The sequence below is a fragment of the Centroberyx gerrardi genome, chromosome 12 (genome assembly GCF_048128805.1).
Source record: "Centroberyx gerrardi isolate f3 chromosome 12, fCenGer3.hap1.cur.20231027, whole genome shotgun sequence".
Taxonomy (NCBI): Eukaryota; Metazoa; Chordata; class Actinopteri; order Beryciformes; family Berycidae; genus Centroberyx; species Centroberyx gerrardi.
The window spans coordinates 16,483,737-16,504,298 of record NC_136008.1 but is presented as its reverse complement, the minus strand read 5'-3'; the positions used below and the strand labels follow the sequence as shown (position 1 = coordinate 16,504,298).

General features: G+C 43.1%; 2 protein-coding genes across 2 annotated transcripts; one reads left to right on the top strand and one right to left on the bottom strand.

The window, feature by feature from the left end:
• Window positions 1-146: 146 nt before the first annotated feature.
• Window positions 147-12,918, bottom strand: LOC139908606 (uncharacterized). The gene is made up of 8 exons (XM_071895360.2): window positions 12,798-12,918; window positions 6,711-6,765; window positions 6,050-6,085; window positions 5,622-5,654; window positions 4,698-4,781; window positions 4,425-4,493; window positions 4,166-4,208; window positions 147-2,842 (listed from the first exon to the last, which is right to left on the bottom strand). The coding sequence occupies exons 2-8, from the start codon at window positions 6,754-6,756 to the stop codon at window positions 2,797-2,799; spliced, it is 357 nt and encodes a 118-aa protein (XP_071751461.1). The 5' UTR covers window positions 6,757-6,765; window positions 12,798-12,918; the 3' UTR covers window positions 147-2,796.
• LOC144541924 (IgGFc-binding protein-like) lies at window positions 12,030-17,924 on the top strand. The gene is made up of 8 exons (XM_078287096.1): window positions 12,030-12,072; window positions 13,296-13,867; window positions 14,787-14,903; window positions 15,017-15,614; window positions 15,697-16,295; window positions 16,609-17,062; window positions 17,347-17,535; window positions 17,920-17,924. Exons 1-8 carry the CDS (start codon window positions 12,030-12,032, stop codon window positions 17,922-17,924), a joined length of 2,577 nt encoding a protein of 858 aa, XP_078143222.1.
• Window positions 17,925-20,562: the final 2,638 nt, after the last annotated feature.

Genomic DNA, 20,562 nt, shown 5'->3' with positions numbered 1-20,562 from the left:
GTTTAGTAAGGGGTGTCTAAGCCTCTTAGTGGCTCTGTGCTTGTAAGTGAGTAAAGCCCTAGATTAAACAAGATCCACTGGCGCATTATGCTTATGTCCATATGGCACCAATATGATGCAGACAACAAAATGAGAGAAACACAGCAAATTTTATAACGGATTTAATGTCAAAATCAACACAATCCAGAGTTCAGCATATCTAGCTACATAATATAATATTCATTTTTCTAATTGATATCAGAACAAAGTTGAGACTGCTGTACAAAAGGAATTAATTCAGGATATACCTACTGTAATTGTTTAATGAGAAATATGGTCTTGTATTATTAAAACACTTTGTTGTTACATATAAATGAAAACCACTGTGAATGTCCTTGGCAAACAATATTAGACATATGGATTAATCTGGATTAATGAGTGCATATGAGGATAAGTGAGTACTTAAAAAAATTCAACTTTGTTATTGCAATAAGACACACAAAAACACAAATATCATACATAGAGACTTTTGGCTAATAAAAACTTATTTAAAAAAAAAAAAAACACTAATTACAAGTGTGCAGAAAAGGCATCATCCCTGAAACTGATCAAGCGTATAAAAAGTCCTTTTAGCCAAGATATTTTTTTCATCAAAAGGCACATTGTAAATGCATAGCTTGGTTGATTAGTGAATACATACAATGATACAGTATTCTAAGCCCTGGTACAAATGAGGCAGGTCAGACGGCGTCAGGGAGTCTGTGCCCTGTAACGCTCCTATTTTAACCAGAAAAGAATCAGCCCGATTTTCAAAAAATGCATGCCCTTTCCACATACATCACGATGAGACAGAAACAGAGCACAACAGCTTTTGTTAAATTTACAAGAGCAGCTTCACAGCGGAGAGGCTTTACAGGAAGAACAGTGGAATAGAGAGTGGTCGCATGTGTGGGGCAGACTGGACAAAATATTTCTCTTTGGATTTCTGCACATTGTTTGGTCCTAGGCTCATTCCACAAATCTGTTTGCTTTGTACTGTACATTTTGGAAAAGCATTCAAAGAGAAGACATAGAGAAGTTATTGCATTGCGGTTTGTTTGTCCAACAGAAATAGCATTTTCCATGAATAGGATATGATTATGAATGGTTAGACTACAAAGACTGAAACTGAAATGTTTTGTACTGCATTTGTCAAATTATACTCCCTTTGAAATGCTGACACATAGGGAAGGCTTACTGGGCTACACTATGCTTATTAGAAATACCACATACACATATACACAGTGCTCAAATGTGAACACTCAAACATACTGTACATACACAAAAAAAAAACAACAATCACACCTGCTGATTTGTCTCATTATTAAAATAAACTGGGATGCTTAATTGTCACAAAGGCACTATAGAAAAGATCTTCATCCAGTGTATACACTACAGTTGTTTTTGCTCTCTAAAAGTCTGGCTGGAATCAAGCCAAGCACAGCCTCCAGTCACGAGATTAGAGTTGCAAGGAGCTTGAGTGTAGGAAAAACGTGTGATGCTGTTTTGACAAATCCAGTGGTTTCAACCCCATGTGGCCATTCCCAGAGTTGTTGACTCCATAATAACTGCTCCTCATGAAGCTACAAATGAAAACCTCCGTCATGCCAAACAGGACCATGTCCCCTTCTCCTTTAACCTTTGCCAAGGCAACTTCCCTTGTCTGTAATATGGGGACAAATAAGCCAACCGGTGCCTTGGTCCGAAAGCTTCTGTTCACAGGGCACAATTGATTTCCATTTAAATGAAAAGGAGAAGCAGCGATTGTGCCGTCATACTCAGTATGAATGAAACATGGGCATCGTGGGTATTTTCCCAATCATCCTCCACACTTTATTTGATTCCCAAGATTTCTGCCCCCCTCCATCCCTCCTACACATCCAGCCTCTCTGTACCAGCGTATGAGGCATTAATCTAACTCTCCCCAGCCATCAGAGAGCTATTTACAATCTGTGAGGCTGTGGACGTTAAAGTGAAAGCCTTTCAAACGAAAAAGAGAAGGGGAAAAGAAAACATCATCATTCATGGCGGTCGATTAATTCGCTGCCTTGCAAGAGGGTGTTCAGACTGGCTTTTTCCACTTGTTTCTTTTTTACTGAGGCTGAGAAGAGGGGGAACAAGCTTTATCTTCCTACTGCATTGCCTCCTGTCACTCCTAATGGGCCACGAACAGGAGATGTCAGACAACTGAATAGGAGAATGAAGTGAGAACTGGGCTGGCTTAGTATGGATTAGTATGGTTTGTCTTATTCAAACAAGACCCATTCCACACAGGCAGGTCTGTTCAAAATGCACCAAATCAAACACAAATATAGTTTCACCAAATAGCTGGTGGGAATAATTTCTTGTTTCAGGTGGTAGAAAATGGGGAGTTCTGGCTGTGCTAAATTATCCCTTTAAACAAAGAAGCTTTTCCACTTTAAGCCATATTCAATGGCTTTGATTTGGATTCCTCAAATAGAATCCAATTAGAAGGTTTGAACGTGTTCCAAATGTCCCAGGCTAAACTGTGCGTATATGCAGAACAAATGTCTGGGACAGAGACAAAAGAAGACAACAGCAATATTTAAAAAACAAACAAAAAAAAACAAAAACACACATTACATTTTAATTGACAGGAAGTGGTGTAGGAGCGAGGAGCAGAGAACCGTACTGTAAGAAGCAGGCTGTTGTGCAAAGAAGTTTGCCCATCCTGAGTCAAAGAGTAGGATATGATAGAGCTCAGTGCATTGGTCATCTCTTGCTGGTGTGCTGTGGCGATTGGAGCTCTTCCAGGGACTAGACTGCCCCTTTCTGGCCCTGCTCTGCAGGCACAGAGTAGATCCTGGAGAGAGGGAGGACAGGCCACAGGAAGGAGAGAGGGAGAAATAAAGAAGAGAGACAGGGTGAAACAGAATTTATTTCATCTTTTAGTTATTGAGGGTTTTTCCACAGTTTTGTTAGCAGGAAGACACAAGCAACATCCCTGTGTGTCGGAATTGAGGAAATGCATGTCTGCCTCGTGCTGCAGGCCTCTGACAGGTACACGGTGACTGCATCACCTCAAAACACAGCTCATCCCCAGGTGGGACTTATAAACCTGGCAAGGCACTGTTGATCCAACAAGCTAGGGGTTGCTGTGCGATTAAGCCTCTTTTCAGCAGAGCGATCAGTCAGCACCAAACACTGCCAGAGCTGACTGCAGCCCCGGGAGGCAGCCAGTAATCCTGCAGAGGAATTTAACCCTTACAGATTGACTTGGGTGTCTGCTCCACAATGCCGGATCTCCTGCCGCTCTGAGATCTCTGAAGACTAATCTGAACTCCATAACCCCACTAACCCCTAACTGGCAGGTCACGTACTGTATTACTGCACCCCAGAACAAAATAAACTGATTACTCCGCAGAAAGCCGACCCACAGAGCTAACCATGGTTACACAAGCAAAAGGGTGGGAGGGAGGCAGAGAGAGAGACTCTCTGCTCAACTGGTTTAGGCTGTTCTGCTTTCTGATTGCTGTTGGCAGATTGTTGTCATGATGCCAGGATGAGGTTTACTGCTTACAAGGTTGGTTTATTCTTGAGCAGAGTTGTCTAGTCAGGGGGTAGACCTTGGGACAGGTTAGCTCTTGTCCCATTGGGTCATACAGGCCCGCAGGCAATCTCTCGAGGCTATTGTCTGATGACTGAGATGGAGAAGGTGATGGGTGGAGTGGGTGCACTGGTGGTGGTGGAGGGCCCCAGGCTGTGATGCTAATTGCTGTACAAGTCCAGACGGGCTCAGCTGGGTGGATGCTCACGGTTGAGTTTTACCACATGACTGTGTTTTCTGGTTTTGAGGCTGACGAGTTGGGTGAAGTAGAGCAAATTGACAAGGACTGTTACCCACCAGACTGGTTCTGTCACCTGCTGACTGACTTAGCGTAAAGTGGAGCATACATATAGTATCTCTGTGAGACACTGGTATGTGCAGACACTACAGGAGGGAAGCACTTCAACTTCTGAGAGTGCTAGTGAAGTAAACAAAAAATGGGCAGTGTACCTAACAGCCGTGGGCGAACACTATGAACAAAACCATCTTAAAAAAAAAAAAAAAAAAACTTTTTGCAAACCAAAGACAAATACAAACTTAACTTTGAGAGTAGAAAAGTGCAGAGAAATGTGACCTTACCCTTGCTGCCGGTTGTGCATGCGGCGTCTCACCAACACTATGGCTGCAAGAGAAAATGGAAAAGGTCACAGCTACACAAGAGAAGAGTTCATATTTGCTTAGGTATTAACAGAGCTTTACGGGGCACAGGTGAACTACAGCAATTCAGGTCAAGCACCACAGGGCTTAACAGCAGTGCGCTCATCAACTGTGGGAATGTAACAAGCAGCATTTCACAGATAACTATAAAGTGTGTCTCATCAAGACATTGAATACTTACCGACTATCGCTGCAACTGATAGAGCCACTACACTCACAGCTACGACGATGATGATTAGAGTGAACTGATCTAAAAGACAACATCAGTAATGTTAAGTTAGCTTGACTTGGAAGAAATAAACAACAAAAGAAACAAAATAAGTTGATAGGATGATAGCTGCACATTATACTATGAATATTTGTACCATACAATATTACCTGGGAGATAAACCCTAAAAGAATCAGTTCAAAAAACAGATTTATATCACTGATTATAGTTCAGATATATTCCAACCTGAGGTTTCTGCTACACCTGTAGTTTTGTCTACAATAGAGCCAGGATCACTTTCGACCAAGATGGATTTTTGGCCTGGAATCTCTGTAATAGGCAATGAGAGAAAGAGATAACACAAGCTATTATGATTTGTACATTAATAGTATGTGTACATTTACAAAATGCAACCAGTATAACCAATGTTATGATCAAACTAAACAATGGTCTGCTGACTTCAAGACAAACATTGCCATTTCAAAACGGTGAGAGTGTGAACAGTAAAGTCATTCAATTCATCAGGTGATCATCTTAACTGTGTTGATTGGACCCATAAAGCAGATCGTTATTCATCAAGCGATGCTTTCAGGTAGTGCGGAGAATGAGGATCAGAAGGAAGTGTGTGTGTGTGTGTGTGTGTGTGTGTGAGTGGAGGAGGACGGGGGTTCATCAGAGGAGGCCTGGGTCCTTGCTGGGAGGTTGCTGCTCCAAGAGCCGACTGGCTGCAGCCCTGTCCTAAACAGATCAGTAATTCTATCAAAGGTCCATCATAGGGAAGATGAGGAGTGACGGGGAGAGGTGCACAGAGAGAATGAGAATGCCAATGTTGATTAGCTGACTGGCAGGACGGCGGAGATGTCGACGTGTTCATTGGCCTCTCGGCAGAATCCACAGGACTCCTCCAGGGAGCTAATTGATTCCATTCTGGGTTTAATGATTGGGAGGAGGGAAAGGCAACAGGGGCCACAGCCCCTCACATGTCTCACTGGGCTAGAACACCCTATACACAATGCTGACTGACTGACAATAATTACAGAGGCCATAACCTCACATACTCTCCTCTGGACAACTGCCATTACAAGGTTTGTAAGAGTGGTGCAGAGGCAACTGGAAATCCCACTGCCTCCCCTCCACACTAGGACATTTAGGTAATCCCATATAACTCACCATTTGACTTGAATAAATCCTCATCATCAAGACCTGTGGAACAAAGAGAAAAATGATGCATGTAAAGGCATGTACACAAATGTATGTACACATAAAAACTAGTGAAAACTAGCTTAGCGCTACTTAAAATGCTTGCCAGCTGTAACTAATATAACAAATGCATGTGTTTTTCTAGGATACAGAAAACACTTCTAATCTTTTAGCAACACTACTTACTGAGATGACAAAGGCTTTGGAGTAGAAAGCTGTTATAAGTCATTTGTTTACAGTCTTGGATAACACCATGGCTAGTGAGTAAAGACATTTATAGGTTGGGCATAGAGAACAAGACTAGAGAGTCTAGACAAGGCACACCATTGAATAAAGGGCTTCACAGATCAACGTGCCTCTGTTTTTCTTCATTTTACAGATAAAGATGCATGACATACCTTCAACAGCTGATCCTTCACTCTCCTCCGATGAAGCTGCATGAAGGTGGGGAGTAAGGAACATTAACTCACAATACAATTTCACAAAAGGTTATTCATTACATATCTGCTCCAGAGCACAGCCACTCTCAGAGGACCTCTAGACAGACTGTGCTGTATGATAGAAAGACTGTGTGAGCTACAGTCAGTTTAATGGTATACTTTCTCAATGTGTTTCTTTGTCACTAGGGGCATTTAGTGGAGTCTATCTATAGCAAACCCATGAATAATAGTTTCCCCAATAGCTTTTTGCCTACTTATAGAAACAGACATTTAATGCCACTCATATTCAATATGTGTGTGGTGCTACTTATCTACAGGAATAACTCAAAATACCGTATGGGTTGGACTTGGTTTCCTATACCAGGAAATTACAGTAATGTGAATATCATTGCTCATTTCTTTACTATTTTTCTTGTATGTACTAACAAATTGTTTCCACCACGGTAGCACCTTCTGTCTTAGGTAGCTGTATGATTCAAAAGTGAGTGCATACATTTATCCTGTTGCACACAGTACAGGTACTGCACGTACGTAGGTGAGGAAAACATGCAGGCATAGAGATGCGTTGAGCCTGATTAGATGTTTATCACCTGAAAGTTGCGTGGAGATGAGAACGTACCAGTAGCAGCTGGCAGCAGCAGACACAGGAACAGCAATCGCATCATCTTCAAATGCTGCAGGGGGAGAAGAAACCAAGTTAAAAATATCTGCTATTAATATTCAGCCATTGATGTGGGTGAAATCTTGGTGTTGTAGCTCATGTGAGATACCGCTCAGCAACAGTCTCTATTATTGGGGCTTGTCTGGCTGGATATCCTTTCTACCAAAATTACACTCCTGGCTTAGAATTTCAGAATCACATACTCCTAGTTAGTGGAAAACTACAAATTCCAAGGCCCACCGGCTGCCAGCCAGTCCGTGCACTCTGTCAACTGGTATAAGGTCTGCGTGTAAATCTAGAATGTAATCTGAGGTGGGTGGAGGCAAGTGGGTCAGTGAATGAGAACCGCATTTCCCACAGTGCTCAGCAAAAACCTGTTCTCTGGGCATTCCGTCACAGTCAGCTGGCAACAAGTGTCTATTCAACATTTTCCTCTCCCTGTGTACGCAAAGCCTGAGTACCGTGCCAGGTGCTGATTTGCACCAGTAAAAAACAAAACAAAAACAAAACAAAAGGTAATTAATTAATTTAGCGTATCATGCTAAGCGATAATCCTGTTGTGACACGTCTAGACAAAGAAAAAAAATGTATGAGCTTTATGGTAACTTAAACAAATATCTCAGTGTTGACACTCAATGACCCTTTATCAGAGAGACCAAAAGTCACATTTGCTTTGGCTGTGGGTGATTGGTTTTCCTTGTTCTTCTTGAGAAATCTCACAACTTCCTCATGGCGCAGGGCCCAAAGCAGACCTGCCTCTGCTCCACATCACCACCACACAGATGTGTGAAACACAGATGTTCTTAGCGAGCTAAACAAAGCCCCAGCAGCCAGCTGGGCGAGCACAACACAATCGGCGGTATTTTTAAATGTGGAAACTTGGGAATGACCTCTTCTCCAGTGGAGGTCCCGCCGGACGGATAAAGTCTCATTGGTCAGATTTAGCCAGTGAGGCTGGCACAGAACCAGAAAACAATACAGACCCATGGCACACTAGATAGACTAGGAGAATTCTCCTATTGACATGTGTGCCAAATGTTACAGGCGTCTCTTCATTGTTAGCCATGCCCATTGTGTCCTTATTTCCTCTATAGTTAATGACTATGTGGAAAGAACGGAGGTGACCTGCATTGTTAAGGGACAGACTATCGAGCACAGCAGCAAACCACTAAGCCACCCACCCCACACCACACTCATCGACTACTGCTCCATACTCATTACTGTAATCTACGGAAGTGGAGGTTCCATATTTGGTTAGTGGAAGTGAAAGAGAGGGAGGTAGGGGCATTGAGCTGGTGGAGAATCAGTTCATTCGTTCAGTAAGGGATTTGATGCCTGAGAAAGGCCTGACATGGGAATCTGGGCATATAATCTCATTTGTAAATGCCGCCTTGGTAGCTGATGTCTACAAACTTGCATGGTACACAAATGTCCATCCTGCAGGGCCACAGAGGGAGTGAGTCTGGCCCAGTCCACAACAAGGCTGTCTGCCTGCTAAATTAGCAGAAGAGCGTGCCATGGAAGGAGAAATATGTTGGTTAAAGATGTTAATCAGACGACTGAGGACTGATTTGAGAGGGAGCGTAGTGTGGGCTGTTCTGGCCTCACAAATAGCTGCAGTAAATCTCCAAACCCAAACAACCTAAGAAGCCGCAAATAAAATCCCCTTCTGTATCCAATTTGCTTTTCAGAGTCGCTTTGGGTGAAATAATAAGCTGATCCAATTTGGAAATATTTATCAACACAGTCCACCGCCTCTGTATCAAAATGGCTCCTGAAGCTTGTATTATTTTTCAAATTGGGTAATATATTCTTGTACATTTGAATGCCGATTGAATTTGCTCTTTAATACCAGACCCAATTTGCAACTTATGATAACCAGTGGCTTGCTTATAAAGGAGACATGCCGGGTATCCTCAGGCCAGAGATTCAAACATCATAGATCATGAATCTAAAAACCTACGAATCATAAATAAGGAGTGTAGCACTGCAAGAAAGACAGAAAGTGTACTGCTAGTGCAAGGTGAACTGCTCCTGTTTTTGTTCCTTTTGTTTCCCAAATGTAGTTTCCCTCTGATAGGATTAACCCTGAGCAGCATACCTGTCTGGCCAGGCCAGGCCCACAGAACACCTAAATCTTGTTTACCAGGCTTAATTTTGAATGATGAGCACTATCCACTCCTCCCACCCCACCCAGTAGAACCTATAAACAAAAAACACACACACACACACACACACACACACACACACACACACACACACACACACACACACACATAAACAGTACTGTACACAGCAACATAGACTATCTCTTTCTTATCTGCTCACACAGATAACAACCCTCCTCTCTCCTCCACTGCACACTGCTGACATGACTTTGACATGAGTGATAACAATCACCAATGTGAATAGATATTAGAATTACTGTAGACTGGGAAGTACACAGGAGAAGACAAGTAGAGGGGAGGGGGACTGGGAGAGAGAAAGAGGGGGAGAGAGAGACAGAGAGAGAGAGAGAGAGAGAGAATGGGGGGGTAGATCAGAAGACAGAAAGTAGCAAAGAAAATTTGTATGATTATCATGAAGATGTGTGGCAAAGCTGAGACAAACGGGCTCTAAGAAAGATTGAGAACAGCAGACAAAAGACTGAGTGAGAGGGAGTGAGGGAGAAGGAGACTGAGGGAGAGCGGGAGAAAAGCTCCCAGATCATTTGTTATTCATTGCCATTCAATTTCAAAATGTGGTAGCTTACTATGGTTCAGTGAAGAGAGAAAATATTCTTATTGAAATGTTTACTCAACTCTGTCATCTCTACAGGGGCTGTTTATCTAGGTGAGGTTGATGCAAATGTTTTTGTTTTTTTTTCCCCTATATCTCTAAAGTAACGTATTCCACCGTGCCACTGGGCCACAAACAATGCAACAAGGAAATTCATAAAGAAAAATATAACAAAACTCACAATACCTCTATCGGTGCCAAGCATATCAGTGAGCAATCCACCATCAATAAACAATGAGGATGACATCTGAGTTGTTATTCTCAACTCAAATATAGTTAGCATTAGGACAATAAGGCCATCAGTAGAACATAGTTCAGAGGATATGAGGCCGTTTCTGAGAATATCTTGGAGACAGATATCCTGTCTGTCTCCACCTCTCTGTTGCTTCACTCTCTCTCTCTGTGTCTCTCTCTCTCTCTCTTTGTGGTTATGTGTGTGTGTGTGTGTGTGTGTGTGTGTGTGTGTGTGTGTGTGTGTGTGTGTGTGTATGTGTGAAACCACAGAATAAACGAGAATTAACACAGAATTGGTTCTACAAGGGGCACTGACGTGTTGGAATTACACACTGGGTAAACTTTTTATCAGATGCAGACTATGCTGATGTTCTTTGTTTTGTTAACACCACTATCAAGAGCCACGCTACCTACCACAGTCACACACTGAGGGCTTTCTTGCTGCCGTCTTTCATCCTTACTCCGAGAAATAAGCAACACAAAGGGTTCAAAAAGCTCTGCATTGGCTAGATGCAAAAGGTTCCACAGAATTATAGAAATTTGGTGTCACTGCTTCTCATGTTAAACTCAGCTTGAGTGACAACAGCAGAACCAAAAAAGGTCCGACAACACTGACACTCCAGAGAGACATCATACACTCACTCACTCACACACACACACACACACACAGAAGAACAGAGGAAGTGAGATGACAGTTCTTGCCTCTGCCAAGTCAGACAACTTGAGTTTCAAATTTACAGCAGCGTCACCTAGCAGATTACCATAAACCTGCTTCCTTATGGAACAAGTCTGAACATTTGAATGGCAAATTCAAGTTACTGTCACGTCGACTCGCTCTTTTGTATAACAGTCAGATCTGCATTTGTTTTAGATATCCCTCTCCACGAGTTACAGCCGCTGAATGAAACAGATGACGGTGATCAAGGAGTTCCCTGAATTTGGGTGAAATTGTTGATAAGAAAGCAAAGGAAAGCTAAGAAAACTATTAAGCATATGAGGAAACAGCATCAAAGAGTGCAGTTGTAGCTACATGGTGATGCTAATTTTAAAAAGTCTCGATTACCATTCCTCGTATGTTTATTGATTATTTCCATACTGGCAACATGCTAGGCTATAGATAAATAGATTACCGTAGGCTATAAATAACCTACCAATACAGAAGAGAAACACAAGTCTACAGTAAAAAGATCCGCACTCAGTTAGTGGAAGTCAAGATTCTGGATTAACATGTCCCCCAATTAATGAATGTCTCTTTCTCCCCTTCTGTCCTTAAACTCAAGGCACTCACCACAAATGTGCAGCCTCACAAGACCAAGTGAACCACAGCGTGAACTCTCCGATGACAGGAAGCTCTCTGCTCTGAGGGCCATGGCTGAGGAGAACTTACTCTCATCGAGTAACGTTAGGGGATTCACAGCCAACTCATTACCAAATAAAAAAAATTAACAATACGTCGTCGTTGCCACATTTTTTCAGCCGCAGCGGAAAATACCTCTCTATGTCGACTCTGCTGTTTTTTTTTTTATAACTGCTACAGTTTCCTATAAATATGTGAAAGTTTTTAAAAATAACAAAAATGACAAAGTCTCTCCGTGTAATATTATTTGCCACAAGTTCTGGGGATAAGTGGAGCAATATATGACTGACAATTTATTATCAGCCTATTTGATCTATTTGATAAGTTATCGGAGGTGGGTTTCCTGTCTCTCTTAGATGTGGCTTCCGAATAGATTTCTGGTGGGGTTTTTTTGCTTGATTATAATGCTAAAAGTTACAAGATCAAATTTGGACCCCCTAAAGTATGGCAAGTAATATCCCAATGATGGAAATGAAAAAGGCACCTGCTCCAACCTTTTTCAGTGGAACTGTGATGGATTGTAGACGCATGTGTGACTTGATGCAGTTACTGAGGGGTTTAATTTGAACATTTTTGCATATATTTGACTGTATGGTAGTTTTATATTATAGGCTAGTCTAATGTGATGCAGATCACCTGGCAGCTGCAGCCTACTAATTAGTCGAGAGATGATGACGTCGAAGTGGACTGATGAAAGGTTGTAATTGGCTTGAGCACCGCGTGGTTCGGCGTGCTGCTATCTGTTTCTTTATTTCTTGTCCCTGGCGTTGCTCTGTTATCACAGCAATAGGTTTCGATGTTTGGCGTTTCCCTAGGCGTGCAAATAGCCTTTACAATATCAAGTTAGGGTTAAACGGAAACGAAGCAATCGTTCTGCACATGTAATCAGAGTTTTCTTGTTTCCAGTAATGCAGTTTGTGCTGCTGCTCCAGGTGTGCCTCTTAGGATTTGGTAAGTGGCATAACAGAATAGGCTACAGTTCCAGTTCGTGTTTGACTGGAATGTGATAGGCTACAAAGATTTTTCTACAAACTGCAGTATAACTAGGATACAGTCAAAATCTTCTTCACTCAGGCCATGTCCAATTTTGACTTAATAGTGAATGATTAGCAACAAACTTGCATCATCGTTTGGTTATTACTCCCTCACCCTAAAGCCTCTCAAGTCTCAACAGTTCTGCTGTCTACCTTAAGAAGCTGTATTTGTCTAGTTTTGAGTTATGGCTGGGGTGTGGCTATGTCTCAGCCCTTGAAACAACAATGACACTCATCTGGATAATGTTAAAATGAATTATTGTCAGCGATAGGTGTCTTGAGAAAGCTTCACCCTCGTGTTTTCTCTTCATTGGGATGTGATTAGGAGGCATTAGTGTTTGTAAAAATAAAACACAACACAACACACCACAGCAACACCCACTTTATCTTATCTGTCAGTGCTATCACTATAACTTACAGTGAATTGTAGATAGGAACATAATGCAAGTTATGTATCAGGAGATTCCTAAAATATTATTTACATTAAAATATATCTCTCTTCATCCTTAGCTATTAGTTGCTATGGCAATCCATGCAGCTTGTGCTGATAGATAATTGAACAGTAGGAGATAACATGATAGTCTTATGCAAATCACCCTCATACACATTTACAATATTGTATTGGTTGAAAGGTAGACTTACATTTAGATGTTGAGCTGTTGTGCAGAGTTGATTCTATACACTACTGGTATGTCGTTGCTCCCACGCCAGGATCCTTGTTATCATGGAAACTTCCTGAGAGTGAGTGTGCACGTTAATACAGAGGTACTCCAGTCAGGAACTAGGAGCCGTGTTCTTCATTGGCTGCTGAGCTTGTTGAAACCTGACACCACCACTCTTATCTGTTACACAGCTAGACTTACTTACTGCACATGGTGGGAAACATAACTCTGCTCACAGTGGATCGATGTAATCACTTTACTGCAAGTGTATTATTTCCTGTCATAAAATTGTCATCTGTTGTCAGAGTAGTTTATCTTTAGCCTAATCATATGTTATGGTTCAGACTTTCTTGCGACTACATGCATATCTCCTGCAGTTGTGATGTGGGAACATCCTAAACATTTGTTTTGTTTTGGTTTTATTTTCATTCAACATTCCATAAACAATGTCACTCAATTTTATATTGTTCTTCTGCAGGCTTGTCCTGGGCCAGTCCTGGTAGGAAGTTTCTCATGATGTTTCCCCCACATAATGAGCAAACGCCAAATGTCAGCCATCAGATCACTATCACAGCCACAGGTGTTTGGAGCTTAGTCACTGTGAAGGTTCTGGAAAGTAGCTTCATACAACACATCTTCCTCTCTGCTGGCCAGTCTAAGACCATCCCCCTGCCGTTGTCTGTGGGAATGACCAGTGCTCGCTCCTCCTCTCTCCTCAGTGTTAAGTCAACACGGCCTGTTTCAGTTCTGGCCTCATTCTGCACCCAGACCGGTTGTGATCATAGCCTCCTTCATGATGTGTCCTCCTGGGGGACCCACTACTATCCCATCACCCCGAAGTTCCCTGACCAGACTGCTGTCAGCCAGATGGTGATCACCAACTCTGACCACGAGACATCTGTGGATGTGGCCCTCTCAGGGGAAGTGGTCTTTGAGGGCAATTTGTACCCCAGGGGTAGTATCCTTCACTTAAGTATACGGGCGCTGGAGAGTGTTCATCTCCAGAGCAACACCACCCTCTCTGGCTCAGAGATACACTCCAAAGAGGCTGTATGTGTTGTGGTGGGTTTTACCTGCTACAAACCAACCACTGGGAATTGCTCTTATGGATTTGCTGATTTGGAACCAGTCTCTCACTGGGGTTTTGATTACATTATCCCTCCCTTGGTAAACACTGGCATGAGCTCCAATTTCTTGTTGGCAATGGCTACTATCAACTCTGAGCTGGATGTCACTGTCGGCACTGGGCGAAAGAAGGTGTCTGTTGTTAGTGGTGTCATGGACGTCATCCCACTCATGAGCTCGGCTGAGATCCACATTACTAGCGACAATCCTCTTCAACTTGTTTACTTCACACATGGCAATGGACAGCGTTACTCATCTCTAGTAGTACTGCAATCAGTAGATGATATCTGCCAGACTCTGCCCATGTTCGATTCAGTTGATATGAGTGAACAGCTTGATGACAATACCCATAGCAGAGAGAACTTCTTGTCTTCTGCTAAATTATCCTGGGGGCCAAACTTTGCTCAGCCACTTGATAATACAAAGTCCAGCTCTCTTCACACAGATACAGATGTGGGACTGTACCTGAGTACTATGACCAGAGAATTACATCCGGCAATATGTGAGAAAAGTATGTATTAAGAAATATTTTTGAGCATTTTCTGACTGCCTTTTCCTGCAAAGTAAAACATTTAATTGTTCTATGTTTTTATGTTTTAATTACCTGCTCTGTGCTTACTTTGAAGCTGCAACATCTTGTGAAGACTTGCACTGTGGTCACAAAAGGAAGTGCATTATGAAAGATGGAAAGCCACTCTGCTCTTTGGAAACTAAAGTATGCTCTGCATGGGGAGACTCTTACTACCGCACCTTTGATGGAAGAGATTTTGTCCTTCAGGGGAACTGTAACTACACCCTAGTTCAGACCACCTGTCCAGGCTTAAATGCTTCTGTTCCAGTACAGATCAATATAGCCAGAGCGCACTTGAGCAGTGTTACCATCTCCGCCATCTACACAGTACAGGTCTACATCCAAGGGTTTAATATCTCCATGGTTAAAGAAGACAAACATCAAGTCAGGGTAAGTGTACTGTACTTATTCAAATAAAACATGCCGTTCTTTGTTGCTCTCCATTTTATCAGGGGGGCCATTCACATACAATGTGTTAACCATTTTTGCTTTTACAATCACAGATTGATGGACAGAAGAGAAACCTACCTCTTACCTTAGGGAATGGGTCCCTGAACTTGTATCCAAGTGGCTCCAGCATTGTCTTAGATACTACTTTTGGCCTGGTTCTGCAGTATGACTGGGACCATCACCTCCAGGTTGAAGTTAGCCCAGAGCTATATGGACTCCTGTGTGGTCTGTGTGGAAACGCCAGTCACAACTCCACGGGTGACTTCATTGGCCCTGATGGGACACACAAGACCCAGGCTGTGGACTTTATCCTCCCTTGGAGAGTGGACAGTGATACAGGCTTCTGTACTGAGGATTGCGGAGGTGGTGCCTCATGTCCAATATGTACTACAAGCCAAACCAAATCATTTCCTGGTGACATTAAACATGGCTCTGTGGGGACTGGTTGCACTCTCCTGCAGAGCAGTGATGGACCTTTTGCTGAGTGCCACTCCTATATTGATCCTGAGCCATATGTTCGTAGCTGTATGACCAATCTGTGTGTTGCCAACGGAGCTGCCTCTGCTATGTGCAGGGTCATGACAGCCTATGCCAACATCTGCCAGAGGCTCGGGGCCAGAGTCGCATACTGGAGAAGTATAGCCAAGTGCCGTGAGTTTTAAAATTGTTTACCGTGGAGTGATAAACAACATTGTCCATAAAGAAGGCTAAGAGCATGTTCTTTCTTTCACAGCCATGATATGTCCTATGAACAGCCACTATGAGACCTGTGGCTCTGCCTGCCCTGCTACCTGTGGTAACCCAGATGCCCAGCTTGGTTGCTCCTTGCCCTGTGTGGAATCATGCCAGTGCAACAGGGGATATCTGCTCAGTGGCGGCAAGTGTGTACCATATAACAAGTGTGGTTGCATCCACCAAGGTTCCTACTATCACCCCAAGGAGAACTTCTGGATCGACCAGCAGTGTCAGAGGCAGTGTGTCTGCCAGCCTACCTCCAGGAAGGTGATGTGTGCCCAGTCCCGTTGCCAGGTTGGGGAAGTGTGCAAGGTTCAAAATGGAGTCCTGGGCTGTCACACGGATGGGTCAGGGGTGTGCATAGCCAAAGGAGATCCTCATTATACCACCTTTGATGGGCGTGACTTTGACTTCCATGGTAACTGTACTTACCTACTCGCTGCTCATTGTCCTAGCTGGGGGGACCTGGAGGACTTTAGTGTGGAGGTGCAGAACCAGATGAAGGGCCCTACCAACCTTTCCTTCTCTCGGCTTGTTAAAATGTTTGTCTCTGGTTATTCCATTGAGATGTCGTATGACTGGAGTAACATGGTTGAGGTGAGTTCACTTATTTAACGAGAAAACAAAACGCACACCAATGAGGGAGGTGCTGGATATAAAAATATGCTGAAGCCAAAGGAGGAAGATAACCGCACACTCAAGGCGATGCCATCAAATGTTTTAATCGATGTTTCGACCCTAAAGGGTCTTTTTCAAAAAGACACTTTAGGGTTTCACGTCGATTAAAACATTTGATGGCATCGCCTTGAGTGTGCAGTTATCTTCCTCCTTTGAGTTCACTCATTTGCCACAATACATCTAGCCAAGCTAATGTTATTTCCACATGTAAACATTCTTCCAATTGTTTCAGGTAAATGGTCTACTCCTGAGTCTTCCCTCTGTGTTAAGCCAAGGCAAAGTAAAGATCTACATGATTGGGCTCTCAATGGTTATAGAGACTGACTTTGGCGTTGTTGTGACATATAACTCAGACCTCCTGACTGTCCACGTGCCAAGGGTCTTCTCTGGTGGTCTCTGTGGCCTATGTGGGAATTTCAACGGTGATCCAGAAGACGACCTGATGGCAGAGGGGGAATCTGACATGTCTGTGGCTGTCACACGCTGGCGAACCAACAGCAGACATGGCTGTGTGGATGTGCCTATGAACACCTCCCAGTGCCATCCACAAGAGAAGGATGTTTATCGAGGAAAAGACTTCTGTGGGAGGTTACTGGATACAGAGGGAGCATTCCAGAGCTGTCACAAAGCTGTTGATCCACGTGTCTTCTTTGACAACTGTGTTTATGACCTCTGCTATGGCAATGGTAACCAGACCACCCTGTGTCAGATTCTGTCCAATTATGTTGCTATATGCCAAGAAAATGGAGCTATAGTGGATGAATGGAGGGCTTCTGATTTCTGTAGTAAGTAATTTTGGCGAAAAGAAGTTTCATTGCTTTTTACATGTCTAATGTGTATAGGGACACAAACATTTAGAATTGAATTGCTTAAATGGTGTTTAACTAATCTCCCTCTGCTTCTGTAGGTCTCTTCTGCCCATCTAACAGTGAATACCGCCTATGCTCCAATCCTGTGTCTGTCTGCATAGAACTCCCCAGTCCTTTAGCAATGACCTGCAAGGAGGGTTGTTTCTGCAAACCTGGTTTCTTCCACAGTGGTGGGAAATGTGTACCAATCTCTGAGTGTGGCTGCATTTACAATGGAGTTTACCATGAAATCTATGAGAACTTTTACCCTGATGAGCACTGCCGGGTGCACTGCGCCTGTGTTGGCCATGGTCAAGTGCAATGTACCAACCACACATGTCCAAATGGAACAAAATGTGCGATCCAAGATGGCCACCGGGCATGCCATGCTTCACAACCTGTCAAGTGCACACTCATGAGTGGCAGGCACTTCAGGAGCTATGATGGACATAGCTTTGACTTTCATATGGGAAGCTGCCGTTATGTTCTATCCCAGGTTTGTGACAAGGAACAGTCTGACCCCATCATTCATATCCAGCAAGGCCAGCTGTACCTAAGGGTCTATGGAGTGAACATGACTTTGGAGATGGAGCACTGGGGCAAAGTAAAGGTAAACAATGGCACATTTGCCAATATTAACTTTTCAGTATGCCTAGATTGTGTTTAATTGTCCTTTGTTAATTCTTATTTTCCAGGTTGAAGATGTTTTATGGGGTCTTCCTGCTCAGCTTGAACACATAGCAATCGTGCAATCTGGTTTGCTGATTCATGTGGTGGTGGACACTGGGGTCATTGTCACTTATGGTGGACCTAACCTAATACAAATAGTTATTCCTGCCTCTCATGGAAAAATGTGTGGGTTGTGTGCAAACTTCAATGGCAATGCTACAGATGACACGCAGAACCCCAATGGCAACCTTACGAGTGATGATTCCATCTTTGCCTCCTCCTGGGCACTTTCACCATCTGGAACCAATTGCTCTGAAGGATGTGGGGATTTCTGTTCAGTGTGCAATTCTACCATGGCAGCTGAATTTGCGTCTGATAACCTCTGTGGCATCCTGTCAGCTCCTGCTGGATCGTTTAGTGGTTGCCACTCCACTGTGGATCCACAGCCTTTCTTTCAGAATTGTGTGAATGACTTATGTATGTCTAATGGGGATGTAGCACTGTATTGCAGTAATTTGAGAGACTACTCATTTGCATGCCAAGAGGCAAGAGCTGAGGTCCAACCGTGGAGGGGCGTAAAGTGTTGTAAGTATTACTGCTCTTGACTGTCTTAATTTCATCTATTAATCTGTCATGATGTGCCAGTACATGTAAATCATACTGAATGCACATGCAGCTTGTTAGAAATCTAACAAGCTATAACAATGATGTTGCCAAATTCATGAAAGGGTGTCTGGTCTGTGTGTGAACTCTTATTTTTACCCACAGCACTCTCATGCCCTAAAAACTCCCACTACAATATATGTGTCAGTGCGTGTCCTGAGTCCTGTGGTATTTTATCTGATATCCCCTGCCCATGGCCCTGTGTTGAGGGATGCCAGTGTGACTCTGGCTATGTGCAAAATGGGAATGGCTGTATCAAAGCTGAGGAATGTGGTTGCTTCTACCATGGGCACTACTATGAGGTGCGTGACCGCAAATTATTTGGTTTATACCAACTAGCAGTTATAAATTTTGCCTTCCTCAGTGCAGTTCATGTGTGGTTTTACGGCCAGAAACTAAATTGCTAACATGCGGTCTGGCCACACGATTGCAGCTTTCCTTCACTTCTGAGAAACCCATTTGATTGCTGAGGGTGTATTCTGTTATGACACATTAGCACATTTACATCTGACTCCACTGCAGGTGCAGTCATGAACATGTTGCCACAGTCAAGCTAAACGAGTGTATCGTGCCTCAGTTGGCCCACACACTGTTAGTAACATGACTCATTAATGGCTTGGCTGAAAGTGCACGTCTCTCACCTGTACATGGTGCATGACTAATCCCAAAATCCTAGGCCTTTGTGTTGTCTTGGGTTGTCAGTTGGATGTTTGGTGTTTAGAAAACAGTTGAGTAACACACACTAACAGTGACTCATTGTTCTCTGTAGATGGGTGAGACATCTTGGGCTGAGGGATGCTCTGAGCGGTGTAACTGCTCTGCCCCTGCCACCATGTGCTGTAAGCCGGCCTCTTGCCCTGAGGGACTGAGCTGCACCCTTAACGATACCTGGGGCTGTGCAGGGAAAGGTAGGCCATGCTGGTTCTGCTGGGTTGGTTGACATTTCCTCACAGGCTAAGCATTGTTCACCCAGCTGCACCATGCATACTGATGAGTTTTAAACACCTTTTTGTTCACAAATGTTATATGTACAGTCGATTTGTGCATCTTATCAGGGATTTTCTGAAACCTGTGATTGACACCACAAAGGTGATTAATTTTTGCTCCCCATGTCCTGTCACTTAACTGAAATAAGGTCAAAGACTTTCCCCCTCATACAGCACATTACATCTTTACACAAAATGCCCTGCCTGCCTAGTGGGAGTGAACATGATTACACTGCTTGTCAATCAATCACAAGTAATAATGCACCTCCATAATTTTGTCAAAATTGTTTTGTCAAAAATTTGATTTTAAATATGTTGTATCACTAACTGTTGAATGTGTATTAACATTAGAACCCCATCCGAATATAAGGCAGTTTTTTCCACTTTGGAATGAATGTGGAGTGTTTGTAGTTGAACTCAATGTCTTTTAATTTATTATGTTTAAGAACTAGCAGACCGTAATAATCACAAAAATAATGGGTAGACTAATATGCTTTGCAAAATTTGATTCATTCATTTACTTAGTGAATTGTAGTAGTCATTACATCTGTTACTCAGAACAATCTGGTCTGATAAGGGCTGATGTCTGCAGATATCCTGGCAAGTTATACACCCCCAGCTGCTTGTGCCTTCTTCTAAACTGTAAACATTAATCAGAAGCTTTTTTCCCTTTTTTATGTTTCAGATGAAGAGCATAAACTCTGTGAGAATGGAGAGACCTGTGGTGTCCAGAGCGAACCTCAGCAAACCCAGTGTTGGGTGCTGGGAGGTGCCCACTTCTACACCTTTGATGGAGAGATGTTTGAATTCCAAGGAAACTGTACCTACACTCTTGTCCATATATTGAATCATAGCAGTGTGAATGATTCATTTTGGGTCAGGGTACAGAAAGACAGGACCCACAACAAAGCTTCCTCTCTTAAAGCTATTCATGTCAAAGTGGCTAAGGACCATATTGCTATCTACAGAGGGGAGAAAGGCTATGCTTGGGTAGGTTTTGAATTTGTAAACTTGCACAGC